Genomic DNA, 24,728 nt, shown 5'->3' with positions numbered 1-24,728 from the left:
AAATTTCGTGAATTTAAATTTGAGTTGTTATTCTTTTGTGTACAGTCCCAAAGGGCATTAGCATTACGCTTTCATTGTACTGTTATTAGGCACGTGAAACTGCTGTAAAAATGGTTTTTGAAGGAGGTGTTGAACTTTCATCTTTTTCTACTGTAAAACAACATTACAAAAATTTGTTTAGAATAGAAATGTGGCATACTGGCATATCTCCTGCTAATGACTTCTTTCAGTTAGCCATATGAATTTGATTGCATAAAAATTGAGACACACAAATCAGTTCGACTACTATTATAATAAAATGAAGTAAAAATACTACTAGTTATTATGGAAAATTTAGAAACTTCAATCACATGCATTAACAAGAACAATTCACACAATCCCACCTTCAATTAATATTCATAAACATATATAAGAACATAACACTGATATACTCTCTCTTCCTTCCAACATATATATGTTCACTTCAATTTCTTTCTCTATCTAGCTTGAAGACTTTATTTCCATAATAAATTTTCAAACCAAGCCCCTCTTAAATAACATCAAATTAACAACACTCATACGACTTCGAATCCAAAGAAACAACACACTATATGGTAACCTAAGGATGAGGAATGAAAGGTGGCAAAGGAGGCAAGAGTCCTATCTTGGGGTGGTGGAAGTACTTTGGAGGAATCTTAGGGAGCTTAGGAAGTGGTGGACAAGGCTTCTTATACACTGGAGGGAACTTTGGGAATGGCGTAATCGGGACAGGTGGTGGAAGTGGCTTGACAATTGGTGGCTTTGGTTTTGGTTTATAGACTGGGACAGGAGGAGGCTTTGGTTTTGGTTTGTAGACTGGGACAGGAGGAGGCTTTGGCTTTGGCTTGTATACTGGAACAGGAGGAGGCTTTGGCTTTGGCTTGTAGATAGGGACAGGAGGCTTTGGCTTTGGCTTATAGATTGGAACAGGAGGCTTTGGCTTTGGCTTATAGATTGGGACAGGAGGAGGAAGTGGCTTCTTATAAATGGGGACAGGAGGAGGATGTGGCTTCTTATAAATAGGGACAGGAGGAGGATGTGGCTTCTTATAAATAGGAACAGGAGGAGGATGCGGATGCTTATAAATAGGAACAGGAGGAGGAAGTGGATGCTTATAAATAGGAACAGGAGGTGGAAGTGGCTTTTTGTAGATTGGAATAGGTGGAGGAAGTGGCTTTTTGTATATAGGAGGGAAGACTTTAGGAGGGAAAGGGAGATGGTGGCCAAAGAACTTTGGAAAGGGCTTTTTCCATGGGAAAGTTTGGGGCTTAGCTGGGAGTTTGGTAAGAGATGGGAAGGACGAGATACAAGTCACCGGCAAGAATTTCAGTTTTCCGGCTAGACCAAAGATGAGTTTTCCGTTGGTTTTCGACTTGAAGACCACTTTGGTGGCCTCTATACCATCGTGGGCCGGACACGGGGTGGCTGATGCACTGTGAAGCTGTGCAAAGCATTCCTCCTCCAATTTTTCATCTTTGACAATCTCCTGGGGAAGAGAGACTTTGAACTTTCCTTCTTCATTAAGCTCTCCAGTCCCTCTTGTTTTGAACTCTCCAATTGCAGACTTGCAATCAATGGTCACTTTAAGCCCTGAAAAAGTAAAGAAACAGATCACTTATATACACACTTCCCTTTGTTAGACCATATATAATATTGTAGTTTCTTTGTGTTTATATCTCTGCATGGTGCTTTCCTTTTCAAGAAGAAATAGTTGTGACATGGCAATGAAATGCATGATGTACCATCCATTAATTCAATAATATCATTATGAAAAACAATACTTAGAATATAAATATATATATATATATATATATATATATAGACCATAAAAGACAAAGGTTCCTGAAAAGGCCTCACTAGTCCTGAAATTGTTTTCTTTGCAATCTGCACATTCTCCAAAACCAACCACCTGAACTGTATTATCACCACCATAGGAGAAGCTCACAGACAAAATCAAGGACAACCAGAAACAGAGGAGAGCCCCTTGACAAAGGGAATGAATCCCCATTGGGATTTCCCCTTATATATATATATGTATCCAAGATAATATTACTTGGCACAAAAAGCTGATCAGAGGCTCTCTCTCTCTATATATATAAGCTAGCTTCTGTGTAAGGCCTTCCAAGAGGCTTGTTGAGTGAATTAAGTCCCAAACACTTGCTTTTATATAATGATCTTAAGCAATGGTTCAAGACGCTCACCGACCCGCAATTAAGGGTTGCACATGCATGAGGCTAGTACTGGGTTTGGGTCCCCATCCATGTGGGTGGCTCAAACTATATGTAACAAATAAAAAAAGAAAACTATATGAAATGTTTAATTGGCTCTAAATGCTGTGGGCTTAGCCATTCAATTGTTTTTTTGGTTAAGCGTGGTTTGTCGGCAACTTGTGTGGAAAAATAAGATGATGAGAGAAAAAAATAGAGGTACTTAATTTATTATTTATTTTTTAGTTGGAAGATTGGTGGTCAATTTTACTCGTACTTTACTTTAATTCCATGGATTGGTTATACACAATTTTTTTTTGTCACTCTATTGAAACTTGAACTTTTTTTTATTGATAATCTTGTTTAAATTCACCTTTCAATTACTAAATTACTTATACGATTCGCAAAAAATAAAAAAATATTGTTGACCCCTAGGCATTCGTTTTTTTTATTATTATTATGATGGTAATGGAATATTTAAAATTGGATTATATTATTTTTATTTGATGGGTTTTAAATAAAAGTTTTTTTTATTTAATATAATTTATTTTTATTAATAAAATCACATTTACATTGTCACTTACTCTGTCGATATTTGAAACCTAGAACTTTTTACTTTCAAAAGTGATATTTGAAACCTAGAATTTTTTACTTTCAAAAGTGAAGAAGTACAACTAAATTATTATAAAAATTTTGATTGAATTTTATTCACTACTTATGTGAAAATCTTGATTGAAATTGTTGTCGGTTTGATTACTTACACACATGCACTATTTGACTTTGTTGGTGATTTGAAAAATAGAAAAGATTATTTTTTGTGGTATTTTCAACATGTCGGGACCTATTGAGCTTGACTTATGCTAGATGGATGGAAGATTAAAAGTAGCAGTGTGCTCAAAGGCCATTATCTTCATTGAATGATCTCTCAACTGCAATATGCTTCTCCTTTGTTTCTATATATCTGTAAACCTACTTACCAGCTCTCATTAATATTTTGCTTTTAAAGAAAGAAGGATACCATTTGCTGGAGCTTCACATATCATGCTCTTATTCAAATAATGAAATGGTACTGTTTTAGCATTATTGAAGTTTGGTATCAAACAGTTGGGATGATTGAAAGGGGAATGTATAATTTTTTTTTTTTTTTTTGGGAATTTTAAGCAACTGTATAAATTGAAAAAAATTACAAAGGGGGGCCTTAGGCCAAAGAGCCCAAAAGGGGACACATAACAAGCCCAAGGGGCCACAGGAGCTCAGCCCAAACAAGAGATAAAAGCAGGAAACTGAAATTACAGAAGGAATCCGTTAAAGCAGCTCAACAAGAAGATCCATTCCGGTGAGAGAGAAACAATAGCCGGAGGAATGTAATAGTGAGTGAGAAACCTTCTCAACTTTATCTGAAACAACTAGGCTTATGCCAAATTTCTCTTCATAAGTCAAACGGGAAATCTTTGTTCACAATTATATCAATCTACACATGTATATATATATGCATCATAACTTTGTAGAAAACGATGCCAATATAAAATTTTCATTTTAAGACCAATGAGTTACTCAGAAAGGCTCTTTTGTGGAGAGATAGATGGTGATGTAGACAAAATGGAGGCAAGCTGCTGATATATATTCTTTGTGACAACCAAATACCAAATAAATTAAAGGAAAAATTCTATAGTACGGTTATTTGGCAGACAATATTGTATGGAGTGGTGGTACAAACACATTTATGTAACAAAAATGAGGATGTTGCGTTGCATGATAGGAATCACTATAAAAGATGAGATAAATAATGAACAATGAACATGTGACAGGAACATTAAGTATAGTGTCTTGTTTAGAAACAAAGAAACACACAAAAACATGTAACCTTCCCAATTTACATAACCAAATCACTTGAGAAACTAAAAATAAAAAATAAAACAGAATCACGACACAAAGATTTTACGTGGTTCGACAATATCGTTTATGTCCACCACTCACACTAATTTCACGATTTTCAATAATGGAGGAATGCATTGATACATGATTACAAGCCCTCTCACTTAAGCGATTGTGTAGCTAACAATGAAATAAATAGTTTACATATTAGGGTTACATCACAATCATTGTAATACCTTTCATATTAAAAATAATTAATTTCACCCAATTTAATTTCCTAAGGATTCCACCCCAAATGAGTAGGCTCCACAACCCAATCATCTCCCACTTGAAGACAGATCTACTATATTGTTACTGATAACTCATTCACCACAAAAAACCAATGTGAGACTTCCCTTGTCTTCTAAGCTTGAAGACCAATAAAAGCTGAACATGTCTTCATCTTCCCAACAGCAACCACCTTTATCAGTATATTTTCAAGATTGTTCTCGTGTGAATTTTCTCCAATTGAAATTGTCCATCCTCCAAGTATGAGCGAATAAAATGGTATTTAATATCTATATGTTTAGTTCTTGAGTGAAAGGATGAGTTCCTTGCAAGATGGATTGCACCCTGAATATCATTGAATATGCAACTCTATTGCTTTTTACTCAACCCTTTCATGAATTTTTTCAACCACAATATTTCTTTGCACGCCTTTGTGGTCGTTACATACTCCATCTTTGTCGTGAAGATGGTCACAATTTTTTGAAACTGGGAGACCCAACTGACGTCTGCACTACCTAAAGTAAAAGCATACCCTATAGTGCTCTTCCTGCTACTAACGTCCGCTTGCCATGTGTGAATCCACACCGTACGTGTAAGCATAATTTTTGGATGCGATAACATAAAGTCATGTCTATACTCTTAAGATACCTTAAATTCCACTTAAAATATTCCCAATGCTCCTTGCCTGAATTATCCATGAATTTACTGACAACTCCCACTACATGAGCAATGTATGGCCTTGTACAGAACATAGATGTTCGCATAGAAAAATAATACCTAGCTCAGACCAAGACCTGCTAAGTGAAATGTTGTGATCAAGGGTTAAAGAAGACTTAAGACCAGAGTAAATTCATTCTCCAAAACTTTGCCAAGAGACCCTACCAGTGGTACTAAACAGATTGATCGAACCCGCAAGACACGCCAGACTGACATAAAAATTCCTGCTCATCACAGAACGCGCCTAGAACAACTGACTCTAGATATTTTTTATTACACTTGCGTATCCCAAAATATAAGATATTCGAGTGACACAAGGCACACTACTCTGGGGGATACAGTCAGACAAATCTAAGCCAGGACATGTGTCGATTACATGTTGGTTACCTATTGAGAAGCCATCTCTCCCATCTCTGTCAAAGAGATCCACGGGCTGAGCGACCGGTCTTGGCCATAAATAAAGACCATCTCTTCTCATGCATGTTGTTTTTTTTTTTTTGAAAGGGTAAATGTTAAGGGTTAGTTGGTGTGAAGACTCGAACCCATGCACTCCAAGAGCCAACGAGAGACATCTTACCAGCTGAGTTAGAAGACTTTGGCCTCTTCTCATGCATGTTGCAAAGCTAATCCAAGATAACTATTATTATTATTATTATTATTATTATATTCAACCATTGGTGTTATAAATAATTGGGATGTGATCATTGAAACCATATTGGTTTTTTACTTCTTATTTATTTATTTATCTCAAAATTTATATAAGATAGCATATGGTGGAAATTGATTTCCCTTATAGCCTTTGTTTTAACTACCTTATGGATTTTTGTCTCACATTAGACCGAGTGGGGGTGGTTTTGAACATATAAAATTAGGTGTTAACACCATCTAATAGTTTAAATATTTGAATCTAATGGTAAAATATCGGCCTATTACAACTGATATTAAAGTTGGCACAATCCTTGATCTGGTGTTATGTAAAATGCCCCTCTTACGCAAATATTAGCGAAATTGCACTGTTTTACAAAAAGTTGCTTTTCTCTTTTCTTTTTCTTTTTTCCCCCTTAAAAAAACTTGGCTGAAAAATTAGCATTTCATGAACAACCATATATATGAAAGTAATGGTCGGGTCCTCATTGCTGACCATCATACCTTCACCATTAGAATTAATTAAATAAATCAAGTGGACATATGAAAAAAGGCACAAAAATACCTTGGTACGAGTGTCTAACCATCCTATATTCGAATTGTTTTTTCACACAAACACAAAAAAAAAAAAAAAAAAAAAAAAAAAAAAAAAAAAAAATTCACTCTATTAGATGAATTTAATTTAAATATTAAAAAGCAGCCCCCAAAAAAAAAAAAAAATAAATTTAAAACTGGTTATAGTTAACATGACCCCCAGTGCTTGATTTGTTACTGAAAATTGGCACAATGTGATGGCTGATACCCTTTGAAATCCTCCATAAACAGTGAATAGATTCATATTATAGAGTTGGAGGATATTTTTGGATGGTCCACCAATATAAGTATTTGGAAAGTAGTTTTGAGCGCGGAGTAAATAGAGGGATGATATATTTACATAAGACAAGGTTAGTTATCTTCATGTCAAGGTTAGTTATCTTCATGTGTCTCGCTTTTTATTTTAATTTTAATATGAATGAATTTTTATTACGAGTACATTAGAGAACATTTGTTAATGTATTGAATAAAAATATTATGAATCTTTTAATTTTTACATATATTGTTTTGATTCAAATTATATATATATATATATATATATATATATATATAATATTGCTATTAAATATTGCCCCCAGAAAGAAATTTCTGGCTATGCCATAGAGTTGATGTGTAGAAAATTTTGCACTCAACGACAAGCAAGAGAATACTACCCAATCATTGAATTAAATCTAACAGTTATATTACAGACAATCAATATATTTAAAATATTTTGAATATTATATCCTCCTCTTCTGTCTCTTGATTTTTCCTTCCTACCAAACAAGAAAATTCCACCAGAGATGTACATCTGTGTCAAGTGTCATTTTTATATGCAACTATCAATAAATATTTTTCGAGAACTAATATATTTGAAGCAACCAATATATGTGGCAAAAATATAAATATATATGTGGCATATCGATTGAAGATATTTGTCATTTTCGAAATTAAACAAAATCTAGTTTTAAGTCAACTGATTATCAAGCAATAAACATTCTCTAATATGGGAATGGTCATAGTCCAAACAGAATTAGATCTTGCTAAGGTTATTTTTCCTTTAATAGACCAATATATGAGAGGGACAAGTGGAACCTTTTCCATGATAACTTGTTTATTTGACATTCTTTCCCGGCAAAAGGAAGAAAATATATATATATATATATATATATCCAACTTAAATAACTTATAAATTGGAGGGAATCAACCAACAAATGAAAGCGTAATGTATTAATTAGCTTGATATATTAGGTTTTGGACATAGTGTTGTTGTCAATGCCATAATGAAGCAACCTTAGTGGGTGATGATGTAGAGAGCTAGTTGGATATTATTACACTCCATGTGATTTATAATCACATAAACTTCTTATCGAGGATGTGGAGATAATCTGACGATAGAGAATCAAATAATAACCTTAACAACTTTTGTTCAACATATAATGTGAATAAGAAAGAGAAGTTTGTTGAGAATCACTTGTCAATATTCATAGAAAGAGAGCTGCTTTTATCGTCAGAAGTAGTTGGCTTTCTTTATCATGTTTTTCCTAGTTTTATCTATAATCAATTGTTTGGTGAGGATGTTCGGAAGGATTTGAGTTAAATATTTTGTACATTAAATTATATATGTACATATAAGAATTTAATATTAATTGATAATTTTTTTGTTTATTATATTTACAATTGTTCACCTGTTATGTTCAGAAGTACCAAACCAGCATCTTAATATTAGAATGTGATAAATTTAGTCACAAGATTCAATCTTTGAATTCAATCTTTTTAAATTAAAAAGGTCTACTGACATAATAGGTTCCTTAATTGAGGTAATTTCATTCAAAGATTTAATCTTTACTCATTAAAACATTCTTCGGGACGTCAAAGGGAATTTGAATAAGTTTAACTCAAAATTCTCAATTTTTTTCAAAGATTCAATCATTATTCATTAAAAAGGTCTAGTGACATATTAAGTACCTTTATTTAGATATTTTTATTCAAAGATTCAATCTTTACTCATTAAAACACTCTTCCCGACTTCATAGGTAACTTGAATAAGTTTAACTCAAAACTCACAATTTGTTTCAAAGATTCAATTTTTATACATTAAAAAGATCTAGTGACAAAATAGGTACCTTTATTAAGGTATTTTCATTCGAAGATTCAATCTTTACTCATTAAAACACTCATCGCGACGTCATAAGTAATTCGAATAAAATTAACTCAAAACTCTCAATTTGTTTCAAAGATTATACATTTATACATTAAAAAGGTGTAGTGACATAATAGGTACCTTTATTGAGATATTTTCATTCAAAGATTCTATGTTTAATCATTAAAACACTCTTCGCGACTTCATTCATAACTCGAATAAGTTAAACTCAAAACTCTCATTTTCTTTCAAAGATTAAATCTTTATAGATTAAAAAGGTCTAGTGTCCTAATAGGTACCTTTATTGGTGTATTTTCTATCAAAGATTCAATCTTTAGTTATTAAAACACTCTTCACGACTTCGTAGTTAACTCGAATAAGTTAAACTCAAAAAATCTCATTTTCTTTCAAAGATTCAATCTTTATACATTAAACAGATCTAGTGTCAATAGGTATCTTTATTGAGGTATTTTTATTCAAGGATTTACTCTTTAAACACTCTTCGCGATTTCATAGGAAACTCGAATAAGTTTAACACAAAACAATAAAACTTTTTTCAAATATTCAATCATTATACATTAAAAAGATCTAGTGACACAAAAGGTACCTCTATTGTGGTATTTTCATTCAAAGATTCTATCTTTAGTCATTAAAACACTCTTCGCGACTTCATAGGTAACTCGAACAAGTTAAACTCAAAACTCTCATTTTTTTTCAAAGATTCAATCTTTATATATTAAAAAGGTCTAGTGACATAATTGGTGGTACCTTTATTGAGATATTTTCATTGAAAGATTCAATCTTTACTCACTAAAACACTCTTCGCGACTTCATTGATAACTCGAAGAAGTTTAACTCAAAACTCAGAATTTCTTTCAAAGTTTCAATCTTTACATATTAAAAAGGTCTAGTGACATAATTGGTATCTCTATTGAGGTATTTTCATTCAAATATTCTATCTTTAGTCATTAAAACACTGTTCGCGACTTCATAGGTAACTCGAACAAGTTAGACTCAAAACTTTCATTTTCTTTCAAAGATTCAATCTTTATAAATTAAAAAGGTCTACAGACATAATTGGTACCTTTATTGAACTATTTCCATTCAAAGATTTAATCTTTACTCATTAAAATACTCTTCGCGACTTTATTGATAACTCGAATAAGTTTAACTCAAAAATTACAATATTTTTGAAAGTTTCAATGTTTTCACATTAAAAAGGTTTAGTGACATAATAGGTACCTTTATTGAGGTATTTTCATTCAAAGATTCTATCTTTACTCATTAAAATACTCGCCGCGACTACATTCATAACTCGAATAAGTTGAACTCAAAACTCACAATTTCATTCAAAGTTTCAATCTTTACACATTAAAAAGGTCTAGTGACATAATAGATACATTTATTGAGGTATTTTCATTCAATGATTCTATCTTTAGTCATTAAAACACTCTTCGCGACTTCGTAGGTAACTCGAATAAGTTAAACTCAAAACTCTCATTTTCTTTCAAAGATTCAATCTTTATACATTAAAAAGGTCTAGCAACATAATAGGTATATTTATTGAGGTATTTTCATTCAAAGATTCAATATTTACTCATTAAAACACTCTTCGTGACTTCATTGATAACTCGAATATGTTAAACTTAAAACTCACAATTTCTTTCAATGTTTCAATCTTTACACATTAAAAATGTCTGGTGACATAATTGGTACCCTTATTGAGGTATTTTAATTCAATGATTCTATCTTTAGTCATTAAAACACTCCTCGTGACTTCATCGGTAACTCGAATAAGTTAAACTCAAAACTCTCATTTTCTTTCAAATATTCAATCTTTTTACATTAAAATGGTCTTGTGACATAATAGGTACCTTGAATGAGGTATTTTCATTCAAAGATTCAATCTTTACTCATTAAAACACTTTTTGCGACTTCATAGGTAACTCGAATAAGTGAAACTCAAAACTCTCATTTTCTATCAAGGATTCAATCTTTTGACACTAAAAAGGTCTAGTGACATAACAGTTACCTTGATTGAGTTAATTTCATTCAAAGATTCAATCTTTACTCTTTAAAACACTTTTCGGGTCATAAAAGGAAATTAAAATAAGTTTAACTCAAAACTCTCAATTTCTTTCGAAGATTCAATCATTATCTATTTAAAAGGTCTAGTGACATAATAGGTACCTTTGTTGAGGTATTTTCATTCAAAGATTCAATCTTTACGCTTTAAAACACTCTTCACGACTTCATAGGTAACTCAAATAAGTTAAACTAAAAACATTCATTTTCTATCCAGGATTCAATCTTTTTACATTAAAAAGGTCTAGTGACATAATTGGTACCTTGATTGAGGTAATTTCATTCAAAGATTCAATCTTTAATCATTAAAATACTCTTCAGGACATTAAAGAGAACTCCAATAAGTTTAAGTCAAAACTCTCAATTTCTTTCAAAAATTTAATCTTTAAACACTAAAAAGATCTAATGACATAATAGGTACCTTTATTGAGATATTTTATTTCAAATATTCAATCTTTAGTCATTAGCACACTATTCGCAACATCATAAGTAACTCGAATAATTTAAACTTAAAACTCTCATTTTCTTCCAAATATTCAATCTTTATACACTAAAAAGGTCTAGTGACATTACGGGTACTCTTCGTGACTTCATAGGTAACTCGAATAAGTTTAATTCCAAACTCTCACTTTGTTTCAAAGATTCAATCTTTATACATTAAAAAGGTCTAGTGACATAATCGTTAACTTTATTAAGTTAATTTCATTCAAAGATTCAATCTTTAGTCATTAAAACACCTTTCGCAACTTCATAGGTAACTCGAATAAGTTAAACTCAAAAGTCACATTTTCTACCAACAATTCAATCTTTTTAAATTAAAAAGGTCTAGTGACATAATAGATACCTTGATTGAAGTAATTTCATTCAAAGATTCAATCTTTACTCATTAAAACACTCTTTGGGCCGTCAAAGGGAATTCGAATAAGTTTAATTCAAAATTCTCAATTTCTTTCAAAGATTCAATCATTACACATTAAAAATGTGTAGTGACATAACAAGTACCTTTATTGAGGTATTTTTATTCAAAAATTCAATTTTACTCATTAAAACACTCTTCCCGACTTCATAGGTAACTCGAATAAATTTAACTCAAAACTCACAATTTGTTTCAAAGATTCAATTTTTATACATTAAAAATATCTAGTGACAAAATGGGTACATTTATTAAGGTATTTTCATTCGAAGATTCACTCTTTACTCATTAAAACACTCTTTGCGATGTCATAGGTAACTCGAATAAGATTAACTCAAAACTTTCAATTTGTTTCAAAGATTCTACATTTATACATTAAAAAGGTCTTGTAACATAATAGGTACCTTTATTGAGGTATTTTCATTCAAAGATTCTATCTTTAATCATGAAAACACTCTTCGTGACTTCATTGATAACTCGAATAAGTTAAACTCAAAACTCTCATTTTCTTTCAAAGATTCAATCTTTATAAATTAAAAAGGTCTAGTGTCTAAATAGGTTCCTATATTGGTGTATTTTCTATCAAAGATTCAATCTTTAGTTTTTAAAACACTCTTTACGACTTCGTAGTTAACTCGAATAAGTTAAACTCAAAATTCTCATTTTCTTTCAAAGATTCAATCTTTATACATTAAACAGGTCTAGTGTCATAATAGGTACCTTTATTGAGATATTTTTATTCAAAGATTTACTCTTAACTCATTAAAACACTCTTCGCGACTTCAAAGGAAACTCGGATAAGTTTAACTCAAAACTCTAAATTTCTTTCAAATATTCAATCGTTATACATTAAAAAGGTCTAGTGACATAATAGGTACCTCTACTGTGGTATTTTCATTCAAAGATTCTATCTTTAGTCATTAAAACACTCTTCGCGACTTCATTGGTAACTCGAACAAGTTAAACTCAAAACTCTCATTTTCTTTTAATGATTCAATTTTTATATATTAAAAAGATCTAGTGACATAATTGGCACTTTTATTGAGGTATTTTCGATCAAAGATTCAATCTTTACTCACTAAAACACTCATCGTGACTTCATTGATAACTCGAAGAAGTTTAACTCAAAACTCAGAATTTTTTTTAAAGTTTCAATCTTTACACATTAAAAAGGTCTAGTGACATAATATGTATCTCTATTAACGTATGATTATTCAAAGATTATATCTTTAGTCATTAAAACACTATTCGCGACTTCATAGGTAACTCGAACAAATAGGACTCAAAACTCTCATTTTTTTCAAAGATTCAATCTTTATATATTAAAAAGTTTTAGTGACATAATTGGTACCTTTATAGGGTACTTTCATTCAAAGATTCAATCTTTACTCATTAAAATACTCTTTGCGACTTCATTGATAACTCGATTAAGTTTAACTCAAAATTCACAATTTTTTTGAAAGTTTCAATCTTTTCACATTAAAAAGTTTTAGTGACATAATAGGTACCTTTATTGAGGTATTTTCATTCAAAAATTCTATCCTTACCCGTTAAAACATTCTCCGCGACTTCATTCATAACTCGAATAAGTTTAACTCAAAACTCACAATTTCATTCAAAGTTTCAATCTTTACACATTAAAAAGGTCTAGTGACATAATAGATACCTTTATTGAGGTATTTTCATTCAAAGAGTCTATCTTTAGTCGTTAAAACACTATTCACGACTTCATAGGTAACTCGAACAAGTTAAACTCAAAACTCTCATTTTCTTTCAAAGATTCAATCTTTATACATTAAAATTGTCCTGTGACATAATAGGTATCTTTATTGAGGTATTTTAATTCAAATATTCAGTCTTTACTCATTAAAACACTCTTCGCGACTTCATTGATAACTCGAATATGTTAAACTCAAAACTCACAATTTCTTTTAATGCTTCAATCTTTATACATTAAAAAGGTCTGGTGACATAATAGGTACCCTTATTGAGGTATTTTAATTCAAAGATTTATTCTTAACTCATTAAAATACTCTTCGCGACTTCATAGGAAACTCGAATAAGTTTAACTCAAAACTCTAAATATTTTTCAAATATTGAATTGTTATACATTAATAAGGTTTAGTGACATAATAAGTACCTCTATTGTGCTATTTTCATTCAAAGATTCTATCTTTTGTCATTAAAACACTCTTCGCGACTTCATAGGTAACTCGAACAAGTTAAACACAAAACTCTCATTTTCTATCAAAGATTCAATCTTTATATATTAAAAAGGTCTAGTGACATAATTGGTACCTTTATTAACGTATTTTCATTCAAAGATTCAATCTTTACTCACTAAAACACTTTTCGCGACATCATTGATAACTCGCAAAAGTTTAACTCAAAACTCATAATTTCTTTCAAAGTTTCAATCTTTACACATTAAAAAGTTCTAGTGACATAATAGGTATCTTTATTGAGGTATTTTTATTCAAAGATTCTATCTTTAGCCATCAAAACACTATTCGGGACTTCATAGGCAACTCGAATAAGTTAAAATCAAAACTCTCATTTTTTTTCAACAATTCAATCTTTATATATTAAGAAGGTCCGGAGACATACTTGGTACCTTTATTAAGGTTTTTTCATTCAAAGATTCAATCTTTACTCATTAAAACACTCTTCGCGACTTCATAGGTAACTCGAATAAGTTTAACTCAAAACTCCCAATTTGTTTCAAAGATTCAATCTTTATACGTTAAAAAGGTCTAGTGACAAAATAGGTGCCTTTATTGAGGTATTTTCTTTCAAAGATTCTATCTTAAGTCATTAAAACACTCGTTGCGACTTCATTGGTAACTCGAATAAGTTACACAAAAAACTCTCATTTTCTTTTAAAGATTCAATCTTTTCACCTTAAAATGGTTTTGTGATATAGTAGGTACTTTGATTAAGGTATTTTTATTCAAAGATTCAATCTTTAGTCATTAAAATACTCTTCGCGACTTCATAGGTAACTCAAACAAGTTAAACTCAAAACTCTAATATTCGATCAAGGATTCAATCTTTTTATATTAAAAAGGTCTAGTGACATAATAGGTACCTTGATTGAGGTAATTTTATTCAAAGATTCAATCTTTACTCATTTAAACACTCTTCAGGACGTCAAAGGGAATTCAAATAAGTTTAACTCAAAACTCTCAATTTCTTTCAAAGATTCAATCATTATACATTAAAAATGTCTAGTGACATAATAGGTACCTTTATTGAGGTATTTTCATTCAAAGATTCAATCCTTACTCATTAAAACACCCTTCCCGACTTCATAGGTAACTCGAAAAAGTTGAACTCAAAACTCTAAATTTGTTTCAAAGATTCAATCTTTATACATTAAAGAGTTTTAGTGAAAAAATACGTACCTTTATTGTGTTATTTTCATTCAAAGATTCTATCTTTAGTCATTAAAACAGTCTCCACAACTTCATAGTTAACTCGAATAAGTTAAACTCAAAACTCTCATTTTCTTTCAAAGATTCAATCTTTTTACATTAAAAAGGTATTGTGACATAATAGGTACCTTAATTCAGGTATTTTCATTCACAGATTCAATCTTTTGTCATTAAAATACTCTTCGCGACTTCATAGGTAACTCGAATAAGTTAAACTCAAAACTATCATTTTCTATCAAGGATTCAATCGTTTTACATTAAAAAGGTCTAGTGACACAATAGTAACCTTGATTAAGGTAATTTCATTGAAAGATTCAATCTATACTCATTGAAAGACTATTTAGGACGTCATAGGGAATTCGAATAAGTTTAAGTCAAAACTCTCAATTTCTTTCAAAGATTTAATTATTATACATTAAAAATGTCTAGTGACATAATAGGTACCTTTATTGAGGTATTTTCATTCTACGATTCAATCTTTACTCATTAAAACACTCTTCGTGACTTCATTGGTAACACGAATAAGTTAAATTCAAAACTCTCATTTTCTTTCAAAGATTCAATCTTTATACATTAAAAGGACTAGTGACATAATATGTACCTTTATGGAGGAATTTTCATTGAATGATTCATTCTTTACTCATTAAAACATTATTCGTGACTTCGAAGGTAACTCTAATAAGTTTAACTCAAAACTTTCAATTTCTTTCAAAGATTCAATCTTTGTACATTAAAAAGGTCTAGTGAAACAATAAGTACCTTTATTCTTTAATCAGTAAAACACTTCTCGCGACATCATAGGTAACTCGGATAAGTTAAGCTCAAAACTCTTATTTTCTTTCAAACATAGAACCTTTAAACATTGAAAAAGGTCTAGTGACATCATTGGTGCATTTATTGATATATTTTCACTCAAAGATTCAATCTTTATTCATTAAAACACTTTTTGTGACTTCATCGGTAACTCGAATAAGTTAAACTCAAAACTCTCATTCTCTTTCAAAGATTCAATCTTTTTACATTAAAAAGGTCCTGTGATATGATAGGTACCTTGATTCAGGTTTTTTCATTCAAAGATTCAATCTTTAGTCATTCAAATACTCTTCGCGACTTCGTAGGTAACTCGAATATGTTAAACTCAAAACTCTCATTTTCTTTCAAAGATTCAATCTTTTTACCTTAAAAAGGTCTTGTGATATAATAGGTACCTTGATTCGGGTATTTTCATTCAAAGATTCAATCTTTAGTCATTAAAACACTCTTCACGGCTTCATAGGTAACTCATATAAGTTGAACTCAAAACTCTCATTTTCTATCAAGGATTCAATCTTTTAACATTAAAAAGGTCTAGTAACATAATAGGTCCCTTGATTGAAGTAATTTCATTGAAAGATTCAATCTTTATTCATTAAAACACTCCTTGGGACGTCAAAGGGAATTCGAATTATTTTAACTCAAAACTCTCAATTTCTTTCAAAGATTCAATCATTATACATTAAAAAGGTCTAGTGACATAATAGGTTTCTTTATTGAGATATTTTCATTCAATGATTAAATCTTTACTCATTAAAAACTCTTCACGACTTCATAGGTAACACGAATAAGTTTAACTTAAGACTCTCAATTTATTTCAAAGATTCAATCTTTATACATTAAAAAGGTCGAGTAACTTAATAGGTACCTTTATTGAGGTATTTTCATTCAAAGATTCTATCTTTAGTCAGTAAAACACTCTCGCGACTTTATAGGTAACTCAAATAAGTTAAACTCAAAACTCTAATTTTCTTTCAAAGATTCAATTTTTTTAAATTAAAAAGGTCTTATGACATAATAGGTACCTTTATTGAGGTATTTTCATTCAAAGATTTAATCTTTACTAATTAAAATACTCTTCGCGATATCACAGGTAAGTCGAATAAGTTAAACTCAAAACTCTCATTTTTTATCAAGGATTCAATCTTTTTACATTAAAAAGGTCTAGTGACAAAATACGTACCTTGATTAAGGTAATTTCATTCAAAGATTCAATCTTTACACAATAAAACACTATTCGGGACGTCAAAGGGAATTCGAATAAGTTTAACTCAAAACTCAAAATTTCTTTCAAAGATTCAATCATTATACATTAAAAAGGTCTTGTGACATACTAGGTATTTTTATTGAGGTATTTTCATTCAAAGAATTAATCTTTACTCACAAAAACACCCTTTGCGATTTCATAGGTAACTCGAATAAATTAAACTCAAAACTCTAAATTTCTTTCAAAGATTGAATTTTTATACATTAAAAAGGTCTAGTGACATAAAACGTACCTTTATGGAGGTATTTTCATTCTATGATTCAATCTTTACTCTTTGGAACACTCTTCGCGACTTCATAGGTAACTCGAATAAGTTTAACTCAAAACTCTCAATTTCTTTCAAAGATTCAATCTTTAAACATTAAAAAGGTCTAGTGATATAATAAGTACCTTTAGTCGGTTATTTTCATTCAAAGATTCAATCTTTAGTCATTAAAACGCTCTTCGCGACATCATAGGTAACTCGAATAAGTTAAACTAAAAACTCTCATTTTCTTTCAAACATTCAATATTTATACATTAAAAAGGTCTACTGACATAATAGGTATCTTGATTGACATAATTTCGTTCTAAAATTCAATTTTTACTCATTAAAACCTCTTTAGGACGTCAATGGGAACTCGAATAAATTTAACTCCAAATGCTCAATTTATTTCAAAGATTTAATCTTTATACATTAAAAATATCTAGTGACATAATAAGCACCTTTATTGAGGTATTTTCATTCAAAGATTCAATCTTTAGTCCTTAAATCACTCTTCGTAACTTCACAGGTAACTCGAATAAGTTAAATTCAAAACTCTCATTTTCTTTCAAAGATTCAATCTTGATACATAAAAAAGGTCTAGTGAAATAATAGGTACCTTTATTGAGGTATTTTCATTCAAAGATTTAATCTTTACTCATTAAAGCACACTTCGCGACTTCGTCAGTAACTCGAATAAGTTTAACTCAAAACTCTCAATTTCTTTTAAAGATCCAATCTTTATACATTAAAAAGGCCTAGTGACATAATAGATAACTTTATTGAGGTATTTTCAATAAAAAAAATTCTATCTTTAATTATTAAAATACTCTTCGCGACTTCATAGGTAATATGAATAAGTTAAGGTCTGAACTCTCATTTTCTTTCAAAGATTCAATTTTTTTACATTACAAAAGTCTTGTGACATAATGGGTACCTTGATTAAGGTATTTTCATTCAAAAATTCAGTCTTTACACATTAAAACACACTACGTGATTTCATAGGTATCTCGATTAAGTTTAACTCAAAACTCTCATTTTGTTTTAAATATTCAATCTTTATATATTAAAAAGCCCTAGTGACATAATAGGTGCGTTTATTGAGGTATTTTCATTCAAAGATTCAATCTTTATTCACCAAAACACTCTTCGTGACTTCATAGGTAACTCGAATAAGTTAAACTCGAAACTCTTATTTTTTATCAAAGATTCAATCTTTTTACATTAAGGTCTAGTGACATAATAGGTACCTTGATTGAGAAAATATCATTCAAAGATTCAATCTTTACTCATTAAAACACTCTTTGAGACGTCAAAGGGAACTCGAACAAGGTTAACTCGGAACTCTCAATTTCTTACAAGCATTCAATCTTTATGCATTAAAAAGGACAAATGACAAAATAGGTACGTTTACTGGGGTATTTTCATTCAAATATTCAATTTTTTGTCATTTAAACACTCTTTGCGACTTTATAGGTAACTCGAATAAGTTAAATTTAAAATTCTCATTTTCTTTCAGAGATTCAATCTTTATACATTAAAAAGGTCAAGTGACATAATAGGTACCTTTATTGAGGTACTTTTATTCAAAAAGGGGAAAATTGTTAACCAAGCCTTTTTAGCCTAGGGTGAATGAGATATTTTGATGACAACAAATCGTTGAAGGTGTTGAATTTAATGTCAATTCAAGTGTGTCTGGAGATGATATATTTGCTTTGTATTTTTGATACATTTAATTCTGCATAATGTTATTCAATCATATATAGCAGGTTTACACTAATAGTCCTATCAAGGACGTGCTGGTCATTTCTCGTGTAAGTTACAGGTTGAGAAGTCTTGGAGAGAAATTTAAATTAAAGATGAAATAGTTCAAATGGCTCAATTGGTTGTGGATGTAAAAGAGATTATAAAATATACTGTTGAATAGTGCTTTGCTATCGAAGTTTTCATTGGCAACTGCTAAGGAAACAAATCGTCCGTACAATGATCCAAGGGATTTAATTTGGTGGTAATACCAAGCTTCAGATCAAACGGCTTCAAATAGAAGTTGAAAAGATAAAGCAATAGTTGGCGGAATAGGGGCTATTTGGTATTTTAAGAGCAGCAATGGACAGATTAGAAAAGTGCATCAACTTGGTTTTGATCCTAGGGCCTTGAATGAGTGGCCAACCTGTTGCCTAATTTAATAGCCCAAAAATAAGTGCTTAACATTTCTTTTTAAATGGCTGAAAATTTAGTCAAAGAAAATATGGTGGGCAAAGCAAGCAAGGATTACAGCTTAATACATATAAAGGGTTAAGTGGCAACGGACAGATGATCTAAGCCATCAAATTTGATTTGCTTCATCCAACGGCTAAAGAAAAGTTGATTTCTTTCTATCCTATATATAATATATGAGATTAGGGTAAACAGATGTTGGTGAGCGGTGAAGCAAAGAAAATATACAATGTTTTAAGCCATCACAATGAGCTCCACTGAGCTTCATAGAAAAATATACTTGGAGAGCTTAAATAGAGAGAGAAGAGCATCAATTTAAAACGAGTGAGCTCCATTGATACATGACTGTAGATTTAAAAAAAATAAGAGCTTGAGCTTCTGGGTCTTGGGTGTGCTTCGAGTGTCTATTGACTCTGGTGACCCCCGAGCTACCTTTGAGTTCCATATCACTTCGGCGAAACACCGACCAAGTAAGCTTCAGTCTATCAAACCAGTTCAGACTCAGCTATAGCTCCACCAATGTGAATAGTGTTAAAAAAAATAAAAACGTGGAATTGATGCCGTCCTCAAATAAAGTTGTCAATCCAAGGAAAAGAGTCTCGGAAACCATTCTAGAGCACTCAAGATGACACTAACTGACAAGAAACCGAACTCAGAAAGGAAAAGATCAATGGAAAAAAAATATCTGTGAAAATCTGACAAAAAGAAATAGAACTCAAATACTCTTCGCGACTTCATAGGTAACTCGAATAAGTTTAACTCAAAACTCTCAATTTCTTTCAAAGATTCAATCTTTATACATTAAAAAGGTCTAGTGAAATAATAAGTACCTTTATTCTGGTATTTTCATTCAAAGATTCAATCTTTAGTCATTAAAACACTCTTCGCGACATCATAGGTAACTCGAATAAGTTAAACTCAAAATTCTTATTTTCTTTCAAACATTTAACCTTTAAACATTAAAAAAGGTTTAGTGACATCATGGTGCATTTATTGAGATATCTTCACTCAAAGATTCAATCTTTATTCATTAAAACACTCTCGTGACTTCATAGGTAACTCGAATAAGTTAAACTCAAAACTCTCATTTTCTTTCAAAGATTCAATCTTTTTACACTAAAAAGGTCTTGTGACATAATAAGTACCTTGATTTAGGTATTTTCATTCAAAGATTCAATCTTTAGTCATTCAAACACTCTTCACGACTTCATTGGTAACACGAATAAGTTAAACTCAAAACTCTCATTTTCTTTCACAGATTCAATCTTTTAAAATTAAAAAGGTGTTCTGACATAATAGGTACATTGATTGTGGTACTTTCATTCAAAGATTCAATCTTTAGTCATTAAAACACTCCTCGCGACTTCGTAGGTAACTCGAATAAGTTAAACTCAAAATTCTCATTTTCTATCAACGATTCAATCTTTTTACATCAAAAAGGTCTAGTGACAAAATAAGTACCTCGATTGAGGTAATTTCACTCAAAGATTTAATCTTTACTCAATAAACACTCTTCGGGACGTCAAAGGGAATTCGAATAAATTTAACTCAAAACTCTAAATTTCTTTCAAAGATTCAATCATTATACATTAAAAAGGTCTAGTGACATAACAGGTAATTTTATTGAGGTATTTTCTTTCAAAGATTCAATCTTTACTCAATAAAACACCCTTTGCGACTTCATAGGTAACTCGAATAAGTTAAACTCAAAACTCTAATTTTCTTTCAAAGATTGAATCTTTATACATTAAAAAGGTCTAGTGACATAAAAGGTACCTTTATGGAGGTATTTTCATTCAATGATTCAATCATTAGTCATTGAAACACTTTTCGCGACTTCAAAAGTAACTCGAATAAGTTTAACTCAAAACTCTCAATTTCTTTCAAAGATTCAATCTTTATATATTAAAAATGTCTAGTGACATAATAAGTACCTTTATTCGGGCATTTTCAGTCAAAGATTCAATCTTTAGTCATTAAAACGCTCTTCTCGACATCATAGGTAACTCAAATAAGTTAAACTCAAAACTATCACATTCTTTCAAATATTTAATTTTTATATATTAAAAAGGTCTAGTGACATAATAGGTACCTTGATTGACATAATTTCATTCAAAAATTTAATTTTTACTCATTAAAACACTCTTTGAGACGTCAAAGGGAACTGGAATAAATTTAACTCCAAACGCTCAATTTCTTTCAAAGATTCAATCTTTATACATTAAAAAGATCTACTAACATAATAGACACCTTTATTGGGGTATTTTCTTTCAATGATTCAATCTTTAGTCATTAAATCACTCTTCGCGACTTCACAGGTAACTCAAATATGTTAAACTCAAAACTTTCATTTTATTTCAAAGATTGAATCTTTATACATAAAAAATGTATAGTGACATAATAGGTACCTTTATTGAGTTATTTTCATTTAAAGATTCAATCTTTACTCATTAAAACACACTTCGCGACTTTGTAGGAAACTCGAATAAGTTTTACTCAAAACTCTTAATTTCTTCTAAATATTCAAACTTTATACCTTAAAAAGGTCTAGTGACATAATAGGTAACTTTATTGAGGTATTTTAATTAAAAAATTCTATCTTTAGTCGCGACTTCATAGGTAACATGAATAAGTTAAACTCCAAACTCTCATTTTCTTTCAAAGATTCAATCTTTTTACATTACAAAGGTCTTGTGACATAATAGGTACCTTGATTGAGATATTTTTATTCAGAAATTCAATCTTTACACATTAAAACACACTACGTGACTCCATAGGTATCTCGAATAAGTTTAACTCAAAACTCTCATTTTTTTCAAATATTCAATCTTTATACATTAAAAAGGTCTAGTGACATAATAGGTGTGTTTATTGAGGTATTTTCATTCAAAGATTCAATCTTTATTCATTAAAACACTCTTCGTGACTTTATAGGTAACTTATATAAGTTAAACTCGAAACTCTCATTTTTTATCAAAGATTCAATCTTTTTACATTAAAAAGGTCTAGTGACATAATAGGTACCTTGATTGAGAAAATATCATTCAAAGATTCAATCTTTACTTATTAAAACATTCTTTGGGATGTCAAAGGGAACTCACATAAGTTTAACTCAGTTCTCTCAATTTCTTTCAAAGAATTAAACTTTATACGTTAAAAAGGACAAATGACATAGTAGGTACCTTTACTGGGGTATTTTCATTCAAATATTCAATCTTTAGTCACTTAAACACTCTTCGTGACTTTATGGGTAACTTGAATAAGTTAAACTCAAAACTTTCATTTTCTTTCAAAGATTCAATCTTTATACATTAAAAAGGTCAAGTAAAATAATAGGTGCCTTTATTGAGGTATTTTTATTCAAAAAGGGGGAGATTGTTGACCCAAGGCTTTTTAGCCTAGGATGAATGAGATATTTTGATGACAACAAATCGTTGAAGGTGTTGAATTTAATGTCAATTCAAGTGTGTATGGAGATGATATATTTGCTTTGTATTTTTGATACATTTAATTCTGCATATTGTTATTCAATCATATATAGCAAGTTTACACTAATAGTCCTATCAAGGACGTGCTGGTCATTTCTCGTGCAAGTTACAAGTTGAGGAGTCTTGGAGAGAAATTTAAATTAAAGAGGAAATAGTTCAAACGGCTCAATTGGTTGTGGATGTAAAATAGATTATAAAATATACTGTTGAATAGTGCTTTGCTATCGAAGTTTTCATTGGTAGTTGCTAAGGAAACAAATCCTCCGTACAATGATCCAAGGGATTTAATTTGGTGGCAATACCAAGCTTCAGATCAAACTGCTTCAAATAGAAGTTGAAAATAAAAAGCAATAGTTGGCGAAATAGGGGCTATTTGGTATTTTAAGAGCAGTAATGGATAGATTAGAAAAGTGAATCAACTTGGTTTTGATCCTAGGGCCTTGAATGAGTGGCCAACCTGTTGCCTAATTTAATAGCCCGAAAATGAGTGCTTAACATTTCTTTTTAAATGTCTGAAAAATTAGTCAAAGAAAATATGGTGGGCAAAGCAAGCAAGGATTACAGCTCAATACATATAAAGGGTTAGGTGGCAACGGACAGGTGATCTAAGCCATCAAATTTGATTGGCTTCATCCAACGGCTAAAGAAAAGTTGTTTTCTATCTATCCTATACATAATATATGAGATTAGGGTAAACAGATGTTGGTGAGCTGTGAAGCAAAGAAAATATGCAATGTTTTAAGCCATCACAATGAGCTCCACTGAGCTTCATATAAAAATATACTTGGAGAGCTTAAACAAAGAGAGAAGAGCATCAATTTAAAACTAGTGAGCTCCATTGATACATAATTGTAGATTTGAAAAAAAAAAAGAGCTTGAGCTTCTGGGTCTTGGGTGTGCTTCGAGTGTCTATTGACTCTAGTGACCCCCGAGCTACCTTTGAGTTCCATATCTGTCCGGCGAAACTCCGACCAAGTAAGTTTCAGTCTATCAAACCAGTTCAAACTCAGCTGTAGCTCCACCAATGTGAATAGTGTCAAAAAAATAAAAAAGTGGAATTGACGCTGTCCTCAAATAAAGTTGTCAATCCATGGAAAAGAGTCTCGAAAACCATTCCAGAGCACTCAAGATGACACTAAGTGACGAGAAATCGAACTCAGAAGGGAAAAGATCAATGGAAAAAAAATATCCGTGAAAATCTGACAAAAAGAAAAGGACGAAAAATGACTGGCTCATTACAGATTCATTCTTTACTCATTAAAACACTCTTCGAGACTTCATAGGTAACTCGAATAAGTTAAATTCAAAACTCTTATTTTCTTTCAAACATTCAACCTTTAAACATTAAAAAAGGTTTAGTGACATCATGGTGCATTTATTGAGATATCTTCACTCAAAGATTCAATCTTTATTCATTAAAACACTCTCGTGACTTCATAGATAACTCGAATAAGTTAAACTCAAAACTCTCATTTTCTTTCAAAGATTCAATCTTTTTACGCTAAAAAGGCCTTGTGACATAATAGGTACCTTGATTTAGGTATTTTCATTCAAAGATTCATTCTTTAGTCATTCAAACACTCTTCCCGACTTCATAGGTAACACGAATAAGTTAAACTCAAAACTCTTATTTTCTTTCAAAGATTCAATCTTTTTAAATTAAAAAGGTCTTCTGACAAAATAGGTACCTTGATTGTGGTATTTTCATTAAAAGATTCAATCTTTAGTCATTAAAACACTCTTCGCGACTTCGTAGGTAACCCGAATAAGTTAAACTCAAAACTCTCATTTTCTATCAAGGATTCAATCTTTTTACATTAAA

The 24,728-nt window shown here is 30.8% G+C and overlaps 1 protein-coding gene across 1 annotated transcript; it reads right to left on the bottom strand.

The window, feature by feature from the left end:
• Nucleotides 1-368: 368 nt before the first annotated feature.
• LOC132300798 (proline-rich protein 4-like) lies at nucleotides 369-2,162 on the bottom strand. The gene is made up of 2 exons (XM_059798033.1): nucleotides 1,876-2,162; nucleotides 369-1,608 (listed from the first exon to the last, which is right to left on the bottom strand). Exons 1-2 carry the CDS (start codon nucleotides 2,024-2,026, stop codon nucleotides 599-601), a joined length of 1,161 nt encoding a protein of 386 aa, XP_059654016.1. The 5' UTR covers nucleotides 2,027-2,162; the 3' UTR covers nucleotides 369-598.
• Nucleotides 2,163-24,728: the final 22,566 nt, after the last annotated feature.

The sequence above is a fragment of the Cornus florida genome, unplaced genomic scaffold (assembly GCF_030987335.1).
Source record: "Cornus florida cultivar Cherokee Brave unplaced genomic scaffold, ASM3098733v1 CherokeeBrave_3.0.0_Hap2_Chr03, whole genome shotgun sequence".
NCBI classification, from domain to species: Eukaryota; Viridiplantae; Streptophyta; class Magnoliopsida; order Cornales; family Cornaceae; genus Cornus; species Cornus florida.
This window is presented reverse-complemented; position numbering and strand designations above follow the sequence as displayed.

Excerpts from the sequence above, each read along its gene's own strand:
- LOC132300798 (XM_059798033.1), bottom strand. The coding sequence starts at position 2,026 with ATGGGGATTCATTCCCTTTGTCAAGGGGCTCTCCTCTGTTTCTGGTTG. Across the intron at positions 1,609-1,875 it reads AGAAAACAATTTCAGGACTA|GGCTTAAAGTGACCATTGAT; the intron begins GTGAGGCCTTTT and ends TTACTTTTTCAG.